This window comes from Dermacentor variabilis, chromosome 2 (genome assembly GCF_050947875.1).
Source record: "Dermacentor variabilis isolate Ectoservices chromosome 2, ASM5094787v1, whole genome shotgun sequence".
Taxonomy (NCBI): domain Eukaryota; kingdom Metazoa; phylum Arthropoda; class Arachnida; order Ixodida; family Ixodidae; genus Dermacentor; species Dermacentor variabilis.
Genome location: NC_134569.1, coordinates 269387071 through 269402769, shown reverse-complemented (window position 1 = coordinate 269402769; position 15699 = coordinate 269387071). Strand labels below are relative to the sequence as shown.

General features: G+C 45.1%; 1 protein-coding gene and 1 long non-coding RNA gene across 9 annotated transcripts in view; one reads left to right on the top strand and one right to left on the bottom strand.

Annotated features, from left to right (window-relative positions):
* Positions 1 to 9828, bottom strand: part of LOC142573295 (uncharacterized) — a 30124-nt gene extending 20296 nt beyond the window's left edge. The window contains exons 1-2 of the long non-coding RNA XR_012826291.1: positions 8139 to 9828; positions 7293 to 7367 (exon numbers count right to left, since the gene is read on the bottom strand). This is a non-coding gene — a long non-coding RNA (uncharacterized LOC142573295). The remainder of the gene's footprint in view (positions 1 to 7292; positions 7368 to 8138) is intronic.
* LOC142573293 (very long-chain specific acyl-CoA dehydrogenase, mitochondrial-like) overlaps positions 1 to 15699 on the top strand; it is a 291200-nt gene that overhangs the window by 71819 nt on the left and 203682 nt on the right. For 6 of the 8 annotated variants that reach the window (XM_075682933.1, XM_075682934.1, XM_075682931.1 and 3 more), the window contains one exon: positions 6647 to 6719. The exons of 1 other annotated variant lie outside the window; for it this stretch is intronic. In XM_075682933.1, coding sequence (XP_075539048.1) covers positions 6647 to 6719 — 73 coding nt within the window. Of the gene's footprint in view, positions 1 to 6623; positions 6720 to 15699 lie in introns of all 8 variants that reach the window. One more of the 8 variants, XM_075682930.1, reaches the window with a different exon arrangement.

Below are 15699 nucleotides of genomic sequence, written 5' to 3'. Positions count from 1 at the left end.
CAGTAATCCACTCTGCAGGTAAATGATGTACTAACTTAATTAAAAAGGTAAATAGCATTTTATATTGTTCAACTAAAAGCAAGTTTGGCATTTTGCACTGCCTAGCTGTTGCCTTTTTTTTCAAACTTGCACATGGCACAGTACAGAGTAAGCAGGTAGCATGCAAAGGAGGACTGGTGATAAAGTAGTGTTCCAAAGCAACACTCTTAGCTGGATCAATCACTTTGGTTGATATATTTTCATGTGACCCTAATTGGCTTAGGGCAATACCTCACGCTAATGATGTATAACCTTGGATGATACGTCATACAAAATTGAAAGTATCTCATGATGTGATCAAACAATAACATTGCCCACTGTCATGGAAGTGTTAACATGCTGTTTGCGCGAGAAAGTGCAAAGTGATTCGTGTAGGTAGCAAATTCATCAGTGCAACTATAGCCTCAGGTAAATCTGAGCATTTACGTCACTTGCAATTGAGAAGCCACAGCACACAAAAAGGTGTATTCAAGTAAGGGTCTATGTTGAACAATTGCCCACCTAGTGAAAAGTCTAATGTGGCAGGGTAATGGGCCAGGGCAAATAAATTACTAAATTCTGATGACACCTCCAATGATAGTCACATGGTAGTGACATACAAAGAACACAGTAGCAATACTATGGAAGACGAAACTAACTTTTATTGGGCGAACTTCTGCCCTCAAAAGCAGGCTACACTCAAAGAACGATAGCGGTGAACACACTCGGCGATTGTTGAAAATCTGATCAGCGGGTCAAGCGCGTCGACTTTTATACATCAGTCGTCGAATGTTCCAGAGTAATCACTGGGACCCACGTGTCTTCCATGAAGTTCTACATTATTAGCGTCATGCATACAAGCAATCAGATTACACAATGTTCGGTGACAGACAACGGATGAAACCATTGATAACATTCCAGAAACTTCCGATACATGTAGGCGCATCCGGCACCGTGCGATAACATTTGTTAGGCGGTGAAACGTGGTCGCCCGATAAAGATAAACAAGTACACGTGTCAATACTCCCCCCTTAAAAAGCATCGACCCCATGCTGCAAACAAATGAAAGTAATAAACAAAAACACCTGTAGCAAAAAAACAACAAAATAAGGAAGTTCATCACCGTGCGTAAAAGGGCTTAAGACGCACCATGTTGACCACTTCAGATTGTGTGCGGCGCCACTGTGAATGCGAAATGCCGTCTAACACGACCTCATAGTCCAGTGCGCCAATACGATGGATGACCTTGTAGGGTTCGAAATAGCGTTGCAATAGCTTCTCACTGAGTCCTCGGCGTATTGTGGTCCAAACCCAAACACTGCAGCCGGGCTGGTACTCGATGTAGCGTCATCGTAGGTTGTTGTGTCAGCTGTCGGTATGCTGCTTGTTCTTGATCCATAGGCGGGCGAGCTGTCCGGCTTCTTCGGCGCGCTGGAGATAGGTGACAACGTCAAGATTCTCTTCATTGGTGACATGTGGCAGTATGGCATCGAGAGTCGTCGTCGGGTTCCTGCCGTAAACCAGCTTAAATGGCGTAATATGTGTTGTTTCTAATCTTTGTTGATGTGCTTGAACTCCTGGCCGAAGTTTGTCAGCAACACCTTCGTTTTTCCACCATGCAGTCCAGCGATCCCTCTTCCCACACAAATTTCACGGTCTTGTAGTAGACGTTGGCCACCCTCGATGGCGCCTTCTACCTCAGTGGGTGTTTCGGTGCCGATGGAAATAATAATGCTGGAGCGCGGTGGGATGCTCACTTGATTTTCGAGCACATTTAAGGCATGGCGACTAGGAAAGCTCTCCAGTGGTAATGCTTTATCTTCGGACAGCGCTATCGATTTCGACTTCAGGTTGATGACTGCGCCATGTTGGTTCTGGAAGTCCCTGCCGAGAATGATGTCTCGTGACCACTGTTGGAGGATAACGAAGGTGGCAGGGTAAGTCCAGTGATGAATGATAATTCTTGCCGTGTAGATTCCAGTCGGCGTAATGAGGTGTCCTCCAGCTGTCCGAATTTGAGGGCCTTCCAATGCAGTCTAAACTTTCTCCCACTCATGATGGAGTAATCGGCTTCTGTGTCTACTAAGACGGTGAATGCGTGGCCGTCGAGAAGCACGTCGAGGTCGGCGGTTCTCTGTCTTGCGTTACAGTTAGGTCTTGGCGTCGGATCATGGCTGCATCGCATTGACTTGAGGCTAGAATGTCGCGTCGTCAGGTCGTTTTTCATCGGTGTATTCTTTGCTTCCAGACTTCATCAGAACGGCTGTGTGTCATTGTTATGTCGTCAAGATAGTCTCTTTGGCGTCTTTGGCGGCGGCGGACGAGGATCTTCATCAGTTCGACGAACAGCCACCGCACCTCCATCAGTTGCTGCTTTTAGTTTTCCGGATATGGGCCCACAGACCGGCCCTGGGCTGGGCCACTGTATGGTCGTCGTTGCAGCGACAGGTAGCAGCCTGGTGACGGCGAACGGGACGATCATCGAGAGTTCCACTGAGTGGCGGCTAGGTAATCGGCAATGTCACATGGGCGCTCCCCAAGTTGTGGATGCGGCGCTTTGTATGAGCATCGGCAGTACACATGGCCGGCTTCTCCACAGTGATAACAGAGTGGTCGGTGGTCAATGGTTTTCCAAATGTCCGTCTTCCTCGCCTAGGTGCACTGGGCTACGGGTGGGCATGGAGCCGGCGGTGGCGGGTCGGGCCAACTCCTCCGTGAAGATCGCGATGGTCTCATTGGGAAGCTGTACTCGGGTTTCAAGTAGCGTTTGGGGCACTGTTTATGCATGACGCTTGTGAATGTTTGTCGGAAGCCAGTTCAGAACAGGTCCCATGTCATTAAGGTGGCTTCTCGATTCTCGAACCACATCCTGGCCGCATCTTCTATCGCGAAATAGACATGTCGCAGCTTGTCGTCGCTGTTCCAGCTATTAAACATAGCAACCCCCTCATACGTCTCCAGCCAGCTTTCCGGGTCCTCAAGTGTGGAACCGTTGAATGTCGGTGGCTCCCTGGGCTGCTGCAGAACTATTGGGGCTGCTGTGGCTGCCATTGGGGCTGTCTTCTTGGTCTTCTCTGGACGATCTTGGATGATCTTCTTCGTTGTATCTGGTAGAAGTCCGTGTTCCGGGGGCAGCTGCTGTAGCCGACGGCTTGCTCAATGTTCAGGGACGATGTTGGTGTTGTCTTTGTGGTACGGGTTTGGATTATGGCTTGTCAGGGCGTCCATTACATGAATGTAAAGCACCTCCACGAGATGTCGCGTGGTAGTGACGTATAAAGAACATAGTAGCAATACTGTGAAAGATGAAGCTAAGTTTTATTGGGCGAACTTGTGCCCGCAGAAGCAGGCTACACTCAAAGAACAATGATAGCGGCAAACACACTTGGCGATAGTCGAAAATTTGATCAGCAAGTCAAGCTCGTCAGCTTTTGTACATCAGTCGTCGAATGTTCCAGAGTAATCGCTGGGACCCGCATGTCTTCCACAAAGTTCCACATTATTTGCATCGCGCATACAAGCAATCAGATTACACAATGTTTGGTGACAGACAGCGGATGGAACCATCGATAACATTCCAGAAACTTCCGATACATCCAGGCGCATCCGGTGCTGTGTGATAACATTTGTTAGGTGGTAAAATGTGGTCACCCGATAATGATAAACAAGTACATGTGTCAGTATTATTGAAATAGGTGCCAAAAAAACAACACAGGTAATATTATAGTTATGAAAAAATTTTATAAGCACCTCTGCAAACTGCTGGAACCCTCAGCATCATGCCTGTTCTACATGCACATATGTTGCAGCACAATCTATCTCGGATGCAGGTGCCTCCACACATCACTGTGTGGTCTCCTCAAAATAAGGTTAAAAAACAGTCTGGCACAAGCTACCTAATGTGATTCATTTTGCAAGCACCAGCTTGCAAAATGAATCACTTTACAAATCACTTTACAAATCACATTACAAATCACATTACAAATCACAAACGGTGGTAGAGCGAAATTGAATTTCGTCCTCGGCCCATGTTTTATCAATTGTAGTGGCAAAGCATACTTTTTATAGCACACATAAATCTTAAATTAGACTGCTTGCTGTTGCTATGCAGTAAATTCCTGTAATGAAACTAAATCACACAGAAAACATTTAGAATACAGAACTAATCACATACTGGCTTGAATACATTCGTTCATTAGGGAAGCAAGGTGTAAAAAATTTTTGCTCATGTATGGAATACAGTAAAACCTCGTTAAACTGTACCCGCGTAAACAGTAGTTTCGTTTTAAAAGTACTAAAGTCAAATCCACGACTCAGCGGCCATTGAACATAATGGCACAAATGAAAGCTTGGTTAAACACAGGACAGGTGCTACTTTCAACTGTTTATTCGACAATGTCGACATTGAATATATATGTCACAGGCACATGCGCATGCGTTTGTGGAAAAAACACATGATATGATTGTATGAAAAAGGATAAAAAGTTGGACGAGTTGGTACAGTAACAAATTTTTGGATTGTAATGCGAAGTGGCACGCACACAAACTAGAAAAAGACAGGATGAGCGCTAACTCTAAACTAAATCTTTATTGAAACTATTAACATATATATAAGTGACTGCAAATACCATAGCATACAAACATGACGAGGTCTAAAGACTATCAATTAAACATATAAAGAAGTAGGGAAGCCAAAAAAAAGACAAACAGAAGGCATTAGAGATTGACACGCATGCTGAGAAGATATTGAAATTCACTTTTTAACAGAGATATAACTGTGAAAAGCTTTTGAAATGGGTAAAAAGTGCTGCTAAGAAAAAAAAAAAGGGAAAGAAGGTTTGCTGTGGTGCCCTACGTACATAAGTTGTCACACGATTTACGGAACATGGCCAGTAGATATAGCGTCAGTACAGTTTTCTCAGCCTCCTGCAAATTGTCTATGATGTGCCCTATGATAAATGGGAAACTTGAACAGTGGAGCAAGAGAAGAAAAAGTGATTGTGACGTTAGGCATGTGTCCCCTTTAGTGCCCTGTAACACTGGTATAGTTTATCAGGTTCCACTCAAGTGCAGGAAAGCTTACATTAGACAGGGCACCAGGTGTATCACTGTCAGACTAAAAGAACATAAAGAATCACTTAACAACCCAAATGCTTCACATCTAGCATCGCATTGTTTCAGTTACGGTTGTAAACCTTTGTTTGAAGACACAAAAGTCCTTTCAAAACACAAATGCCAAACCACATGGGAAATGATTGAGGCATTTCAATTCAAAAGATTAGGGGAGACTTGTGTTGGCCACGCAACAATGTCTCTGTTAGAAAGCGAATTTCAATATCTGCTCAGCATGTGTACCAATCTTAAGTAGTGCCTTTCGTTGTTTGGTTTGTTTGGCTTCCCTACCTCTTGATATGTTTAACTGATGGTCTTTAGACCTTGTCATGTTTGTATGCTATGGTATTTGCAGTCACTTATATATATGTTGATAGTTTCAATAACGACTTAGTTGAGAGTTAGCGCTCGTCCTGGTCTTCTTCTAGTCTGTGTGTATGTCACTTTGTGCTACAATCCAAGAATATGATTATATGAACAAGAAATACCTAATTCATATGCGAGTCGAGGTATGCAAGCTCTTTTGTGCATAAGCTTACAGGAAATTTTGTTGTTTGCGCTTTAAAAATTTTTGTCAAGTATGCACCAAATAGGCCCACAGAAAGTTCTTCTAAAACAGCATACATTTGTGAAGGCAACGAAACATGCCTGCACAGCAGAGAAGTGCTGCTAATATTGTAGGTAAATTCAAGCTTTTGCATTTTGTTGTCCAAAGGTGGTAAGTAGCCGAAATATCATGTGGCCAAATAAAAATTTTCAGTGGCAAAGGAGGCAAAAATAGCCAAGTTTGCTATTAATAGCCCAATCTGGCTACCCGGCAGGGCCGTGCTGCCTAGGCCACTAAGACTAATCGGCACTGCTTTGTTGGAAATTGACAACCAAAGTTGCAGTTTGGTGCCAAATGGACACGGTGGCAACACAGCCAACATGCTTGCACTGTTGCCCACTGTGTGGCATCATAAGTTCAGGTTGCCTTTGTAGCACATTGGTGCTAGGGGTAGGTGGCAGTGTCACAGGGAAGTAGGTACGCAGGTCTGAAAATCAGTCTGTTATTGTATGTGACATTTTTTCTACCAGAATATTTTGAGCCGCATGCAAACAAAAATGTGCTTCATTATAACTGATACCATGTCAGATCCCACATTTTTGGTTTTGCTACTCTCTATTGAACTAAGGCACAACCAACGAAATTTAATATTTGCTTTGTTATATTTGATAATTCCTTGTATCCACATTCATTTATATAAAGATTCTACTGCTTATCAAATTCCGATAGCTAGTTGTAAACTTTTATGCTTCGGATTTGTTGAAATTTACACTGTTCAACAGCTTTTGGAAAATACTTGAAGCCTCAAATTGAAATTCTGCTTCGAGTAGTTAATATAAATTTAGCATGTTTTTTAATTCAACAAATTTAATTAAATTTGTTTGAGAAGCTGACAGTGCTTTACAAGCATCTCAGTCGTGTCACAGCTGTTGGGGAATGTTAGCAGTGCTTGGATGTGCTGTTTTTCAGGAGTCCAACTCATTCCTGGTCAACCTGTTCATGGGGGAGGCAAACTTGACACAGATCTTCCCCTTTCCAGATGGTAAGATAAGACTCTGCACGTCATGGCACCAAAGAATGCTTGCGCACTGCGGAACTTGCAGTTATATTTATTATTCAGAAAAAGAACCTGCTTAGTAAATGCACTCTGCAACCTTTGTGCTTTGGTAACAAGCGCGGTCAGGATTGCAGAAAGTATTTCCGGGTGCATAAGTTGCTTTCTGTTCTAAAAAAAATTTTTTCTTGGTCCGCATCCCAACACCTTGGTAGTTTAACTGGCAGTCCAGGTAGCAAAAGCAAGTTTTCTACTTGAGGCTATGAAGCCACATGTAAATAATTCATCCAAATGTAGCCAGAGTGTTGCAGAGACTCAGTGGCATGATGTTGAATTTGGAAAGTCTATAGGGTGTGCAGAACACCATTTTCTTTACTCGGGCATTGGGATTTCCCATCAAAGGTTTACACTAGAGGAATATGCGATGCCTTGCAGTGTCCAAAGCTTCGCCTGTGTGAGGTGCGGAATAGAAGGCTTCCTTACGAGTGATTTTGTTATGCAAAAGCTTACAGAGCAGTCTTTCTATCACACTATAACCACTGGAAAAGACCAGGAGCTCACTTGAGGCTTTGTCATTAAACCATGTCAGTGCCCTGAAGAAGGCGCAGGCATGTTGACTTTCCCTGATGCCAAATGCTGTGACAGAAGAACAAAAGTGGGGATAGTCATGGGCAACTACAAAGCCACCTATGCATACATAAGCATCCAGAGCATTGTGGGCGACACCATAGGGAGGCCAGAGGTTATGGGCGGCAATTTTTTTACATTGACATGGAACCCGGTAGAAGTGGTGTAAAAAGAATTGACTAGCATTGCAAGACCCTGTCAGTGGAGCCACTTGTCTACATGCAACAGTTTCAGAATTTTTTTCAATCTTGCCATGTAGCGATTTAATACAAGAAAACTGCTGTAGTTGCCTGGCTAACATGGCTACCAAAACAAATAAAGGCACTGTGAATGGTCAGGGCCTACAGTAAAATTTAGACTACAAAAACAGAACAGACTTTATGCTTATAACAAAAAAGAGAAGAGCAACCAAGCTGTGAGGCATTACAGAAAGGAAATCTGGTTTATTGATTGTATTCACCAGAGAAAAGGCAAAAGTCAAGACATTTAACCCTCCCAACTGTGTCACGTTAGGACATGGAACATTTACTAAAAGGTCAGAACTTTCCAACTAGTAAATCCGAAACTGTTGGCAACCCTAATGGAGACAGGACACTGATGGGTAATGTGCCCATTAAGCTCTTGCTTTGGATCAGAGTTGCTATCACTGGTAACGTGAGTGTGTTGCTACAGGTTTATGGAAGGCTAAAAGACTGGCCAAGATGCTGACAGGTCATACTGATGTCACAACGGTAATCATATTCTGGAGAGTAAGGACATTCAAAGCAGTGGAACAGATACCTTTCTGGATGTAGGGGATGCGTTCAGCCTTTGTCACATCACTGTTGACGCATCTGCAAAGAGATAAAACATTTTCAGTATACAAGGTACAGTAAAACCTCGTTAATTCAGATTTCATGGGACCGAGAATATGTCTGAATTAATTGAATGTCAAGATATCGAGGGTATTAAAAAAAACAAGTGCCTACTACGTCGACACACTTTTGTTTACTTAGTGAATCAGCAAATCCTGTTTTGATATTGCATAAAAGCAGTGCAGATGCAATTATTGTCACCTCATGACTGATTACCATTCGCAGCGGCGAGGGCCTCGCAGCCTTTATTGCAGCTCAGTATCGTCGTTTGTCTTCATCTTAGAAATGCTTTTCACTACCCCATGCACATATATGTATCCCGAATCATTTTTCACCAGTGAGCTGTTTGCCAACAGATCGCCTGTTGCCCCGCAGGGGCGTCTGTGTCAGCAGGCGTTTGGTGTGTTGCGACACCACGGACCCGAGCACATGAGGGTCGGACCCTCCCGCATGTAGCCGTGTGCGGCTTAACCGTGTCTGGGGAAAGGGGGATCCTGGGGGTTGAGCCAATGCCAGGTGTTCGGACCGTTAAGGCCCCCCGGCGGAGGCAACACACCTCTTTGGCTTCTGCTTTACGTAGACAGCACCCCCGGACTGACCCACCCGGGGGAAATCGGCAGTCGCCTTTTTCTGTCCACCACTTCAACCTTTTTCTTTCCTATCTTCTTTCTTTTACTGCCCTTTCATCTCTTCTCTTCTGTCACTTCCTAATTTTCCTAGGCGGCTAGGGTTAACCTTGTGTATGTGCCCTCCGTTGGGTATAATATATTAGGTTATAGTGGCAATTTACGGTTGGCGCCTGCAGCCTTACCCGTTAAGTGCTGCAGCGTCCCCTAGTTGGGCTCCGTGGTGGGTGGCCGCCATTACCGCCGAAAAGAAAAGAAAGTACTATGGGAACACCCGCATTTCCCCGCATACTTGATCGTCACCCTCAAAAGAGGGGACGCAACGATGACCTAACCACATGCTTCAACAGAACAAGAGAGACCTATCCGAAATACCATGTTGTGCACAGCGAGAACTCCGAAAAACGGGCCAGATTCATTTCCCCTTCTATAGTTGCAAAATCTATAACCGAAGCCATAGGGTCAGATTATAAAGTAATGAAAGTGGCTAGCGGGGACCTTCTTGAGATCCCTCAGAAACATCAGTACGAGAAGCTTGGCAGTCTTGTGACATTTGGTAATGTACCAATTTCTATTACACAACACCGAACAATGAATAGATCATGGGGAGTCGTGTCAGAGGCAGACCTCCAAGATTTGACAGAAGCTGAACTCCTGGAAGAGTGGAAGGAACGAAATGTCACTAATGTAAAATGTATTATACTTAGACGAGACAACAAGGAAATCCCCACTAAGCATCTTGTCCTAACATTTGCATCCAGCGTACTGCCAGAAACCATCAAAACAGGATACATTAGGTTAAATGTGCGACCATATATCCCCAACCCTAGACGGTGTTTCAAATGTCGGAGGTTCGGCCATAGCTCGCAGAGCTGCCGTGGTTAAATAACTTATGCAAAGTGTGGAGTCCAGGGCCACCCCTCCGACAATTGCAGTGGCAGGCCCCACTGTGTGAACTGCAGTGGTGACCATCCAGCCTACTCACGCTCCTGTCCGAACTGGAAGAAAGAAAAAGAAATAATCACCCTCAAAGTCAAAGAAAACATTTCGTTTAAGGAAGCCCGTAAACGGTGCTCACCTTTCCACAGCACACCTTATGCTGATGCGGCGCGTCGGGGGGCAGCGTCGCAGCGGCCATTGCCAAGTACCCAGCCCGCGTACAGCGAGCAGGTACCTTTGGCTCCTGCCCCCAGGGTGGAAGTAGGTAAGCCTACTCCATCCAACCAGCAAACAGGCCAGGCTACCCTTGGGTTGCCGGCCCCACAAGAGTTATCTGCAGCAACCTGCGCTACACGCAGTGATCCCGCAGGACCGATAGCGGCCCCGGAGGTAGGCGCAGCCAAGGCTGCCCTGGCCTCCCAAGCCCCGCCCAGCACTGGCAACAGCCAGCAAGAGTGCGTGTCCGGCGCCTCACAAGAGGCAATGGACACAACACCTATCCTCACGGCGCACCAAGCGCCTAAGGAGCGGCGAGGCTCCCTCGAACGCTTCAGAAAAGCAAAGCCCCGGTTATAGGGCCTCGAAAGAGCTCTGTAATCTAATGCATCACTTCTGTTTCTGTATACACAGCACCAATTTACTTTAAATATGGATACACAAATCATTCAATGGAACGTCAGATGTCTTCTGAGAAACCTTGATGATGTACAAGAACTCATCCACGAACACAATCCAAGAGTGCTGTGTTTACAGGAAACACTCTTAAAACCAAAACACACAAACTTTCTTCGACAGTACGTTACCTTTCGCAAAGATTGCGATGATGCTATCGCATCATCGGGCGGTGTTGCCATTGTAATTAAAGAAAGCATAGCGTATCAACGTTTACAGCTACGAACGACCTTTGAAGCGGTGGTGGTTTGAGTTGTTCTGCTAAACAAACTTATCACTATTTGCTCGCTTTACATACGTCCACATTACAAATTAAACATACATGAATTTCAGTTCTTTATAGATGAATTGCCAGAACCTTATGTTGTTCTTGGTGATTTCAATGCACACAGCAGCCTATGGGGAGACTCTCGTATCGATGCGCGAGGTCGTCTCATTGAGCAGTTCCTTTTTTCGTCTGGTACGTGCCTGCTGAATGAGAAGGAACCCACATATTACTGTCTTGCAGACAGAACCTTTTCTTCAATTGATCTTAGCCTAGTTTCCCCGTCTATACTGCCTGAACTTGAATGGGAAGTTACCAGCAATCCTTACGGGAGCGACCGCTTCCCCATACTGCTAAGATCACCTAAAAAAAAATGAATATCCACCACAGGCTTCTAGGTGGAAGATTGAGACAGCTGATTGGGAAAAATTTGAAACTCTTACTAGTATCTCATGGGCTGACATGTCTTCATTAGGAATTGATGCTGCAATGGATTATTTTACAGCCTTCATAATCGATGCTGCAGCTAAATGCATATCAGAAGTAAATAGCTTGGCATGCAAACGGCGTGTCCCGTGGTGGAACGACAAATGTAGGATCGCTCGTAAAAAAACAGAACAAAGCGTGGGGGTTGCTACGCGCCTCTCCCACTGTGGCGAATCTTGTTCAATTTAAGAAAGTAAAGTCCCAAGGCAGGAGAACGCGCCGACAGCCCAGAAGAGAGAGTTGGCAGAAGTTTTTATCGGGCATCAACTCGTGCACAGATGAGGCTAAAGCCTGCAACAGGGTTAATAGGATAAGAGGGCGACAAGCATATTCACTCCCTTTGGTAAACACACAAGGCGATACCCTACAAGATCAGGCAGACGCACTTGGGGAGCACTTTCAGAGCATGTCGAGCTCAACCCATTATTCTTAATCCTTTCTCAAATATAAACAAATAGAAGAATGTAAGGCAATAATACGAAAATCCAGACAGAATGAACCCTATAACAGGCTTCTCAGTATTGCCGAGTTCACAGCTGCCTTGAACACATGCAAAAGCACTGCACCGAGATCTGACAGTCATGTATGACATGATCAGAAACTTGCATACTGACACACAAGTTACACTACTCACACTTGTTCAACACTATTTGGGCTGCGTGATACCTCCCATCTACATGGAAAGAAGCGATTGTGGTAACTGTTTTGAAGCAGGGAAACGACCCTTCCTTGGCAGCAAGTTATCACTCGATAGCTCTTACAAATTGTCTGTGTAAGCTTTTTGAAAAAATGATTAATCACAGACTCATACATTTCCTTGAACTCAACAATATACCCGATTCCTATCAGTGTGGCTTCAGACAAGGGCGGTCGACAACCGATCATCTTGTGTGCATTGAAGGAAATATCCGCGATGCCTTTGTACACAAACGGTATTTCCTCTCGATATTCCTCGATATGGAGAGGGCATATGATACAACATGGCGTTACGGGATCTTGCAAGACTTGTCGGGAATGGGCATCTGTGGAAATATGTTGAAAATAATTGAAAGCTGTTTGTCCAGTCGTACTTCCCGTGTAAAGGTTGGCAATGCACTGTCACGTCCTTTTATGCAGGAGACTGGTGTATTCCAGGGAGGCGTGCTCAGCTGCACTCTCTTTATCATTAAGATAAACACACTACATGCTTCACTACCACCGGCCATTTTTTATTCCGTATACGTAGACGATATACAAATAGGCTTCAAGTCCTGCAACCTCACAGTATGCGCAAGACAGGTACATCAGGGCTTAAACAAGGTGTCCAAATGGGCAGACCAAAATAGATTTAGAGTCAACCCCCTGAAAAGTTCTTGTGTTCTCCCTCACACGCTATCACACTATATGCCCCGACATCTACCCGAGCCAGACGTGCAAGGTCTGTAAAACTGAATCGGCAACACTCCCCCACATGCTATGGGAGTGCAAAGATCAATACCAAGACCTTAATCCCGTGACCCTCTCGTCGAGATGGCACGCCGCCCTGCGCAGCTCCCATCTCGACGACCAACTCTGGGCGACCCAGCAGGCCTACGAAGCGGCGAAGAGGCAAGACCTCGACGTCCCATCGTGGGAGGCCTAGGCCCAGCCGACTGAACTGCTGGTCGTCATTAAAGTTTACTCTCTCTCTCTCTCTCTTCACAAGAATGAGAGGCCTGGTCCCAGATCCTTGTGTAGAACTGGGCAGACAACAAATTCCTGTTAACAAATAGCACAAATTTCTTGGTGTTATACTTGACTCCAGGCTTACTTTCATTCCTCACATAAGATATCTTAAAGAAAAATGTCTTAGAACAATGAACTTACTTAAAATCCTATCCCACACAACATGGGGAAGTGACAGACAGTGTTTATTGAATATTTACAGGAGCCTAGTTCGATCACGGTTAGATTATGGTGCCGTAGTGTATCACTCTGCCGCACCGAGCGCGCTTAAGGGAACCCTGAAACGATTTTGATGATTTTCTACAAACGTACTGAGTCGTTAGAGTAGGTCCTTCTGATCATTAATTGATGCATCTAAGTGCTCCTTGTAAATCGTGTAATTTATTATAAGGTTTTAAAAATGCACATCGCTGCCGATCGCAGCACACTGCGTGGCAGAATTTTAAGCCGCTCCTACCCATATGACGTCAGTGGGGCGAGCTATCCGATTGGTTGACCAGGGCGCGTGACCGATAATTTTCCAACTTTATAATAAACAAATGATGTTTGTAATAGTTGGAATGTTAGTTAATTTGTTTTTATAAAAAGAAAGTAACATAAAGGGAATGCACAAGAACCATTTTTCAGTACACTTAGGCACTTCCGGCACACAGCAAGTGTTGTCTACTTGTGTTACAACGTGCTCCATCTTTGACGAGAGCTCTGCCTTCAGTGTCGGTCTGTCTTTTTGCAAGCACTATGATTCAACTTTGTTGCGTTGTAGACTGCAAATGTAGCGACTGGCAATATGTCAAGCTGCGACATTGTGTCCCTCTGCAAGCCAGTAGACGAGCGGACTGCCGCTATCCTATCGGCGCCAGGATTTGCGAGATTGCAGCTGTAACTTTACACCGGAAGATTACTAACGCAATAGCGTTTCGTGAATCCGGTATTAGGGTAAACGCAAGCGCAAGCGGACAGAGCCTGACCGTGTCCCCTTGCGTGTCGTTCCATGGGATCAACAGAAGTGCAAATGTGAATGGTCTGCACGGTGCAGCCACCTTGTGGCATAGAGCTCAACCAGACACAGTAGCAGTAACAAAATGTATTCTTCTTTGCTGCTGGAGTAAATTTTTCGCAGTAGTGTAATCGTTAACACTTTGTTTTTGTAAATGTTTAAAATGTTTTACACTTGGTTATAACAATATTAGCTCTTTCCTTGGCTGGTTAAGCTATGCGCCAACGGGTGGCTGGACTGTGGAGACCGATCAGGCAGCTCACGTACGTCTATGCTAAAGTTCCTTCATCAGCTTGAGTTTATTCCTCCACCGTTCCGTCGAAAGGTTCAGCTAGTGTGTGGTTACCGGAATACCAGACACGTTCGGCGCTGCGACAGAATGCTCGCAATGCACGCTGCTTCGATAGCTCTCGCTCGGGCTCCACGGCCAAGCGGCTAGCAGAGAGGTTTCGCGCGGGCGGGGGCGGGCTCCAAAACAACCGGAAGTGGACGATGTGACTTCGCATTGTGATGCAGAATGATGCGACGGCGGAGCTTAGCCCCGATCGCTCGGCGAATGAGTTGAGGAAAAGCATGGCTAGGGAGGAGGGTAACTTGTAGTTGCTTGTAGCTCCATTAATAGGTAACGATCCACTTAAATTGTGGTGCAAATGTTCTACTTAAGCTGTACCCTACGTGTATGCTAAATTTGTCTGAACCGTTTCAGGGGCCCTTTAAGATGTTAGACCCCGTTCATCACCTGCGTATTCGTCTGGCCACTGGCGCATTTAGAACAAGCCTTGTCGAAAGTCTATACGTCGAGTCAGATGAGTGGTCACTCCATTTTCAGAGAACGTACATCAGCTTAACATATTTTCTCAAGGTTTGCTTTAATAAGGAACATCCATGTTTCAGAACCGTTAACAACTTGACATGTGAAACACTTTTTCGGAACAGACCCTCTATGAGACTTCCTTTCTCACTGCGTGCAAGAGAACTTAGCATAGAAATGGGACTCGAATATCGCCTAATGCTTCTAGCTAAGCTATTACCACCCTGGGAGTGGCAGGTGATAGATTGTGACATATCCTTTGTAGAGGTCACTAAGCACGCACCTGACCTCGAAATCGCTTTGCGTTTCCGGGAACTTCAATCGAAGTACTCCTGCAGCGAATCCTACACAGACGTGTAAAAACCATTCTGATGTATCTTTTGCTGCAGTTGGTCCCTCATTTTCTGAATCTGACGTATTGAATCCTTTAACAAGTATCTTCACTGCAGAAGCCTATGCAGTACTGTGTGCAGTAAAAAACAAATAAATTAAAACTCGACAGAGCAATAGTATTTACAGACTCGTTAAGTCTTGTAAAAGCGTTAATTTCCTTACAAAAGCATACAAATCCTGTTTTCATCGAACTTTACTAGCTCTTATGTAATATTTGTCTATCATATACACCAGAACACCGTGAATTCAAAGCGCGCCGCCATATTGATGAGCGCGCATCGCGCCATCTATCCCAAGCGCCGCGAAGTAGCAGGTCTGGGCTGCCACGCCGGGAGATGCGACCCGGCGCATAAGCGAAACTTGGGCTTTTCAGCTGGGCGGAAGGCGTGTGTCGCGTTTTTTCTAACCTGTCGTTTTCGCTGTCTCGATCCAATCAAACTTCAAGACCTCATGCAAGTCCGCAATGGCCACACTGAGTGCTGTGTAGGCTGCAGAAGTGAATACATCGGGCAAGTACGCTATAGAACACGTGTGAGCTGTAATATCTCCGCATTTTTGGCACGTAACCTGTGAAGAAATATACAGCACTATGTT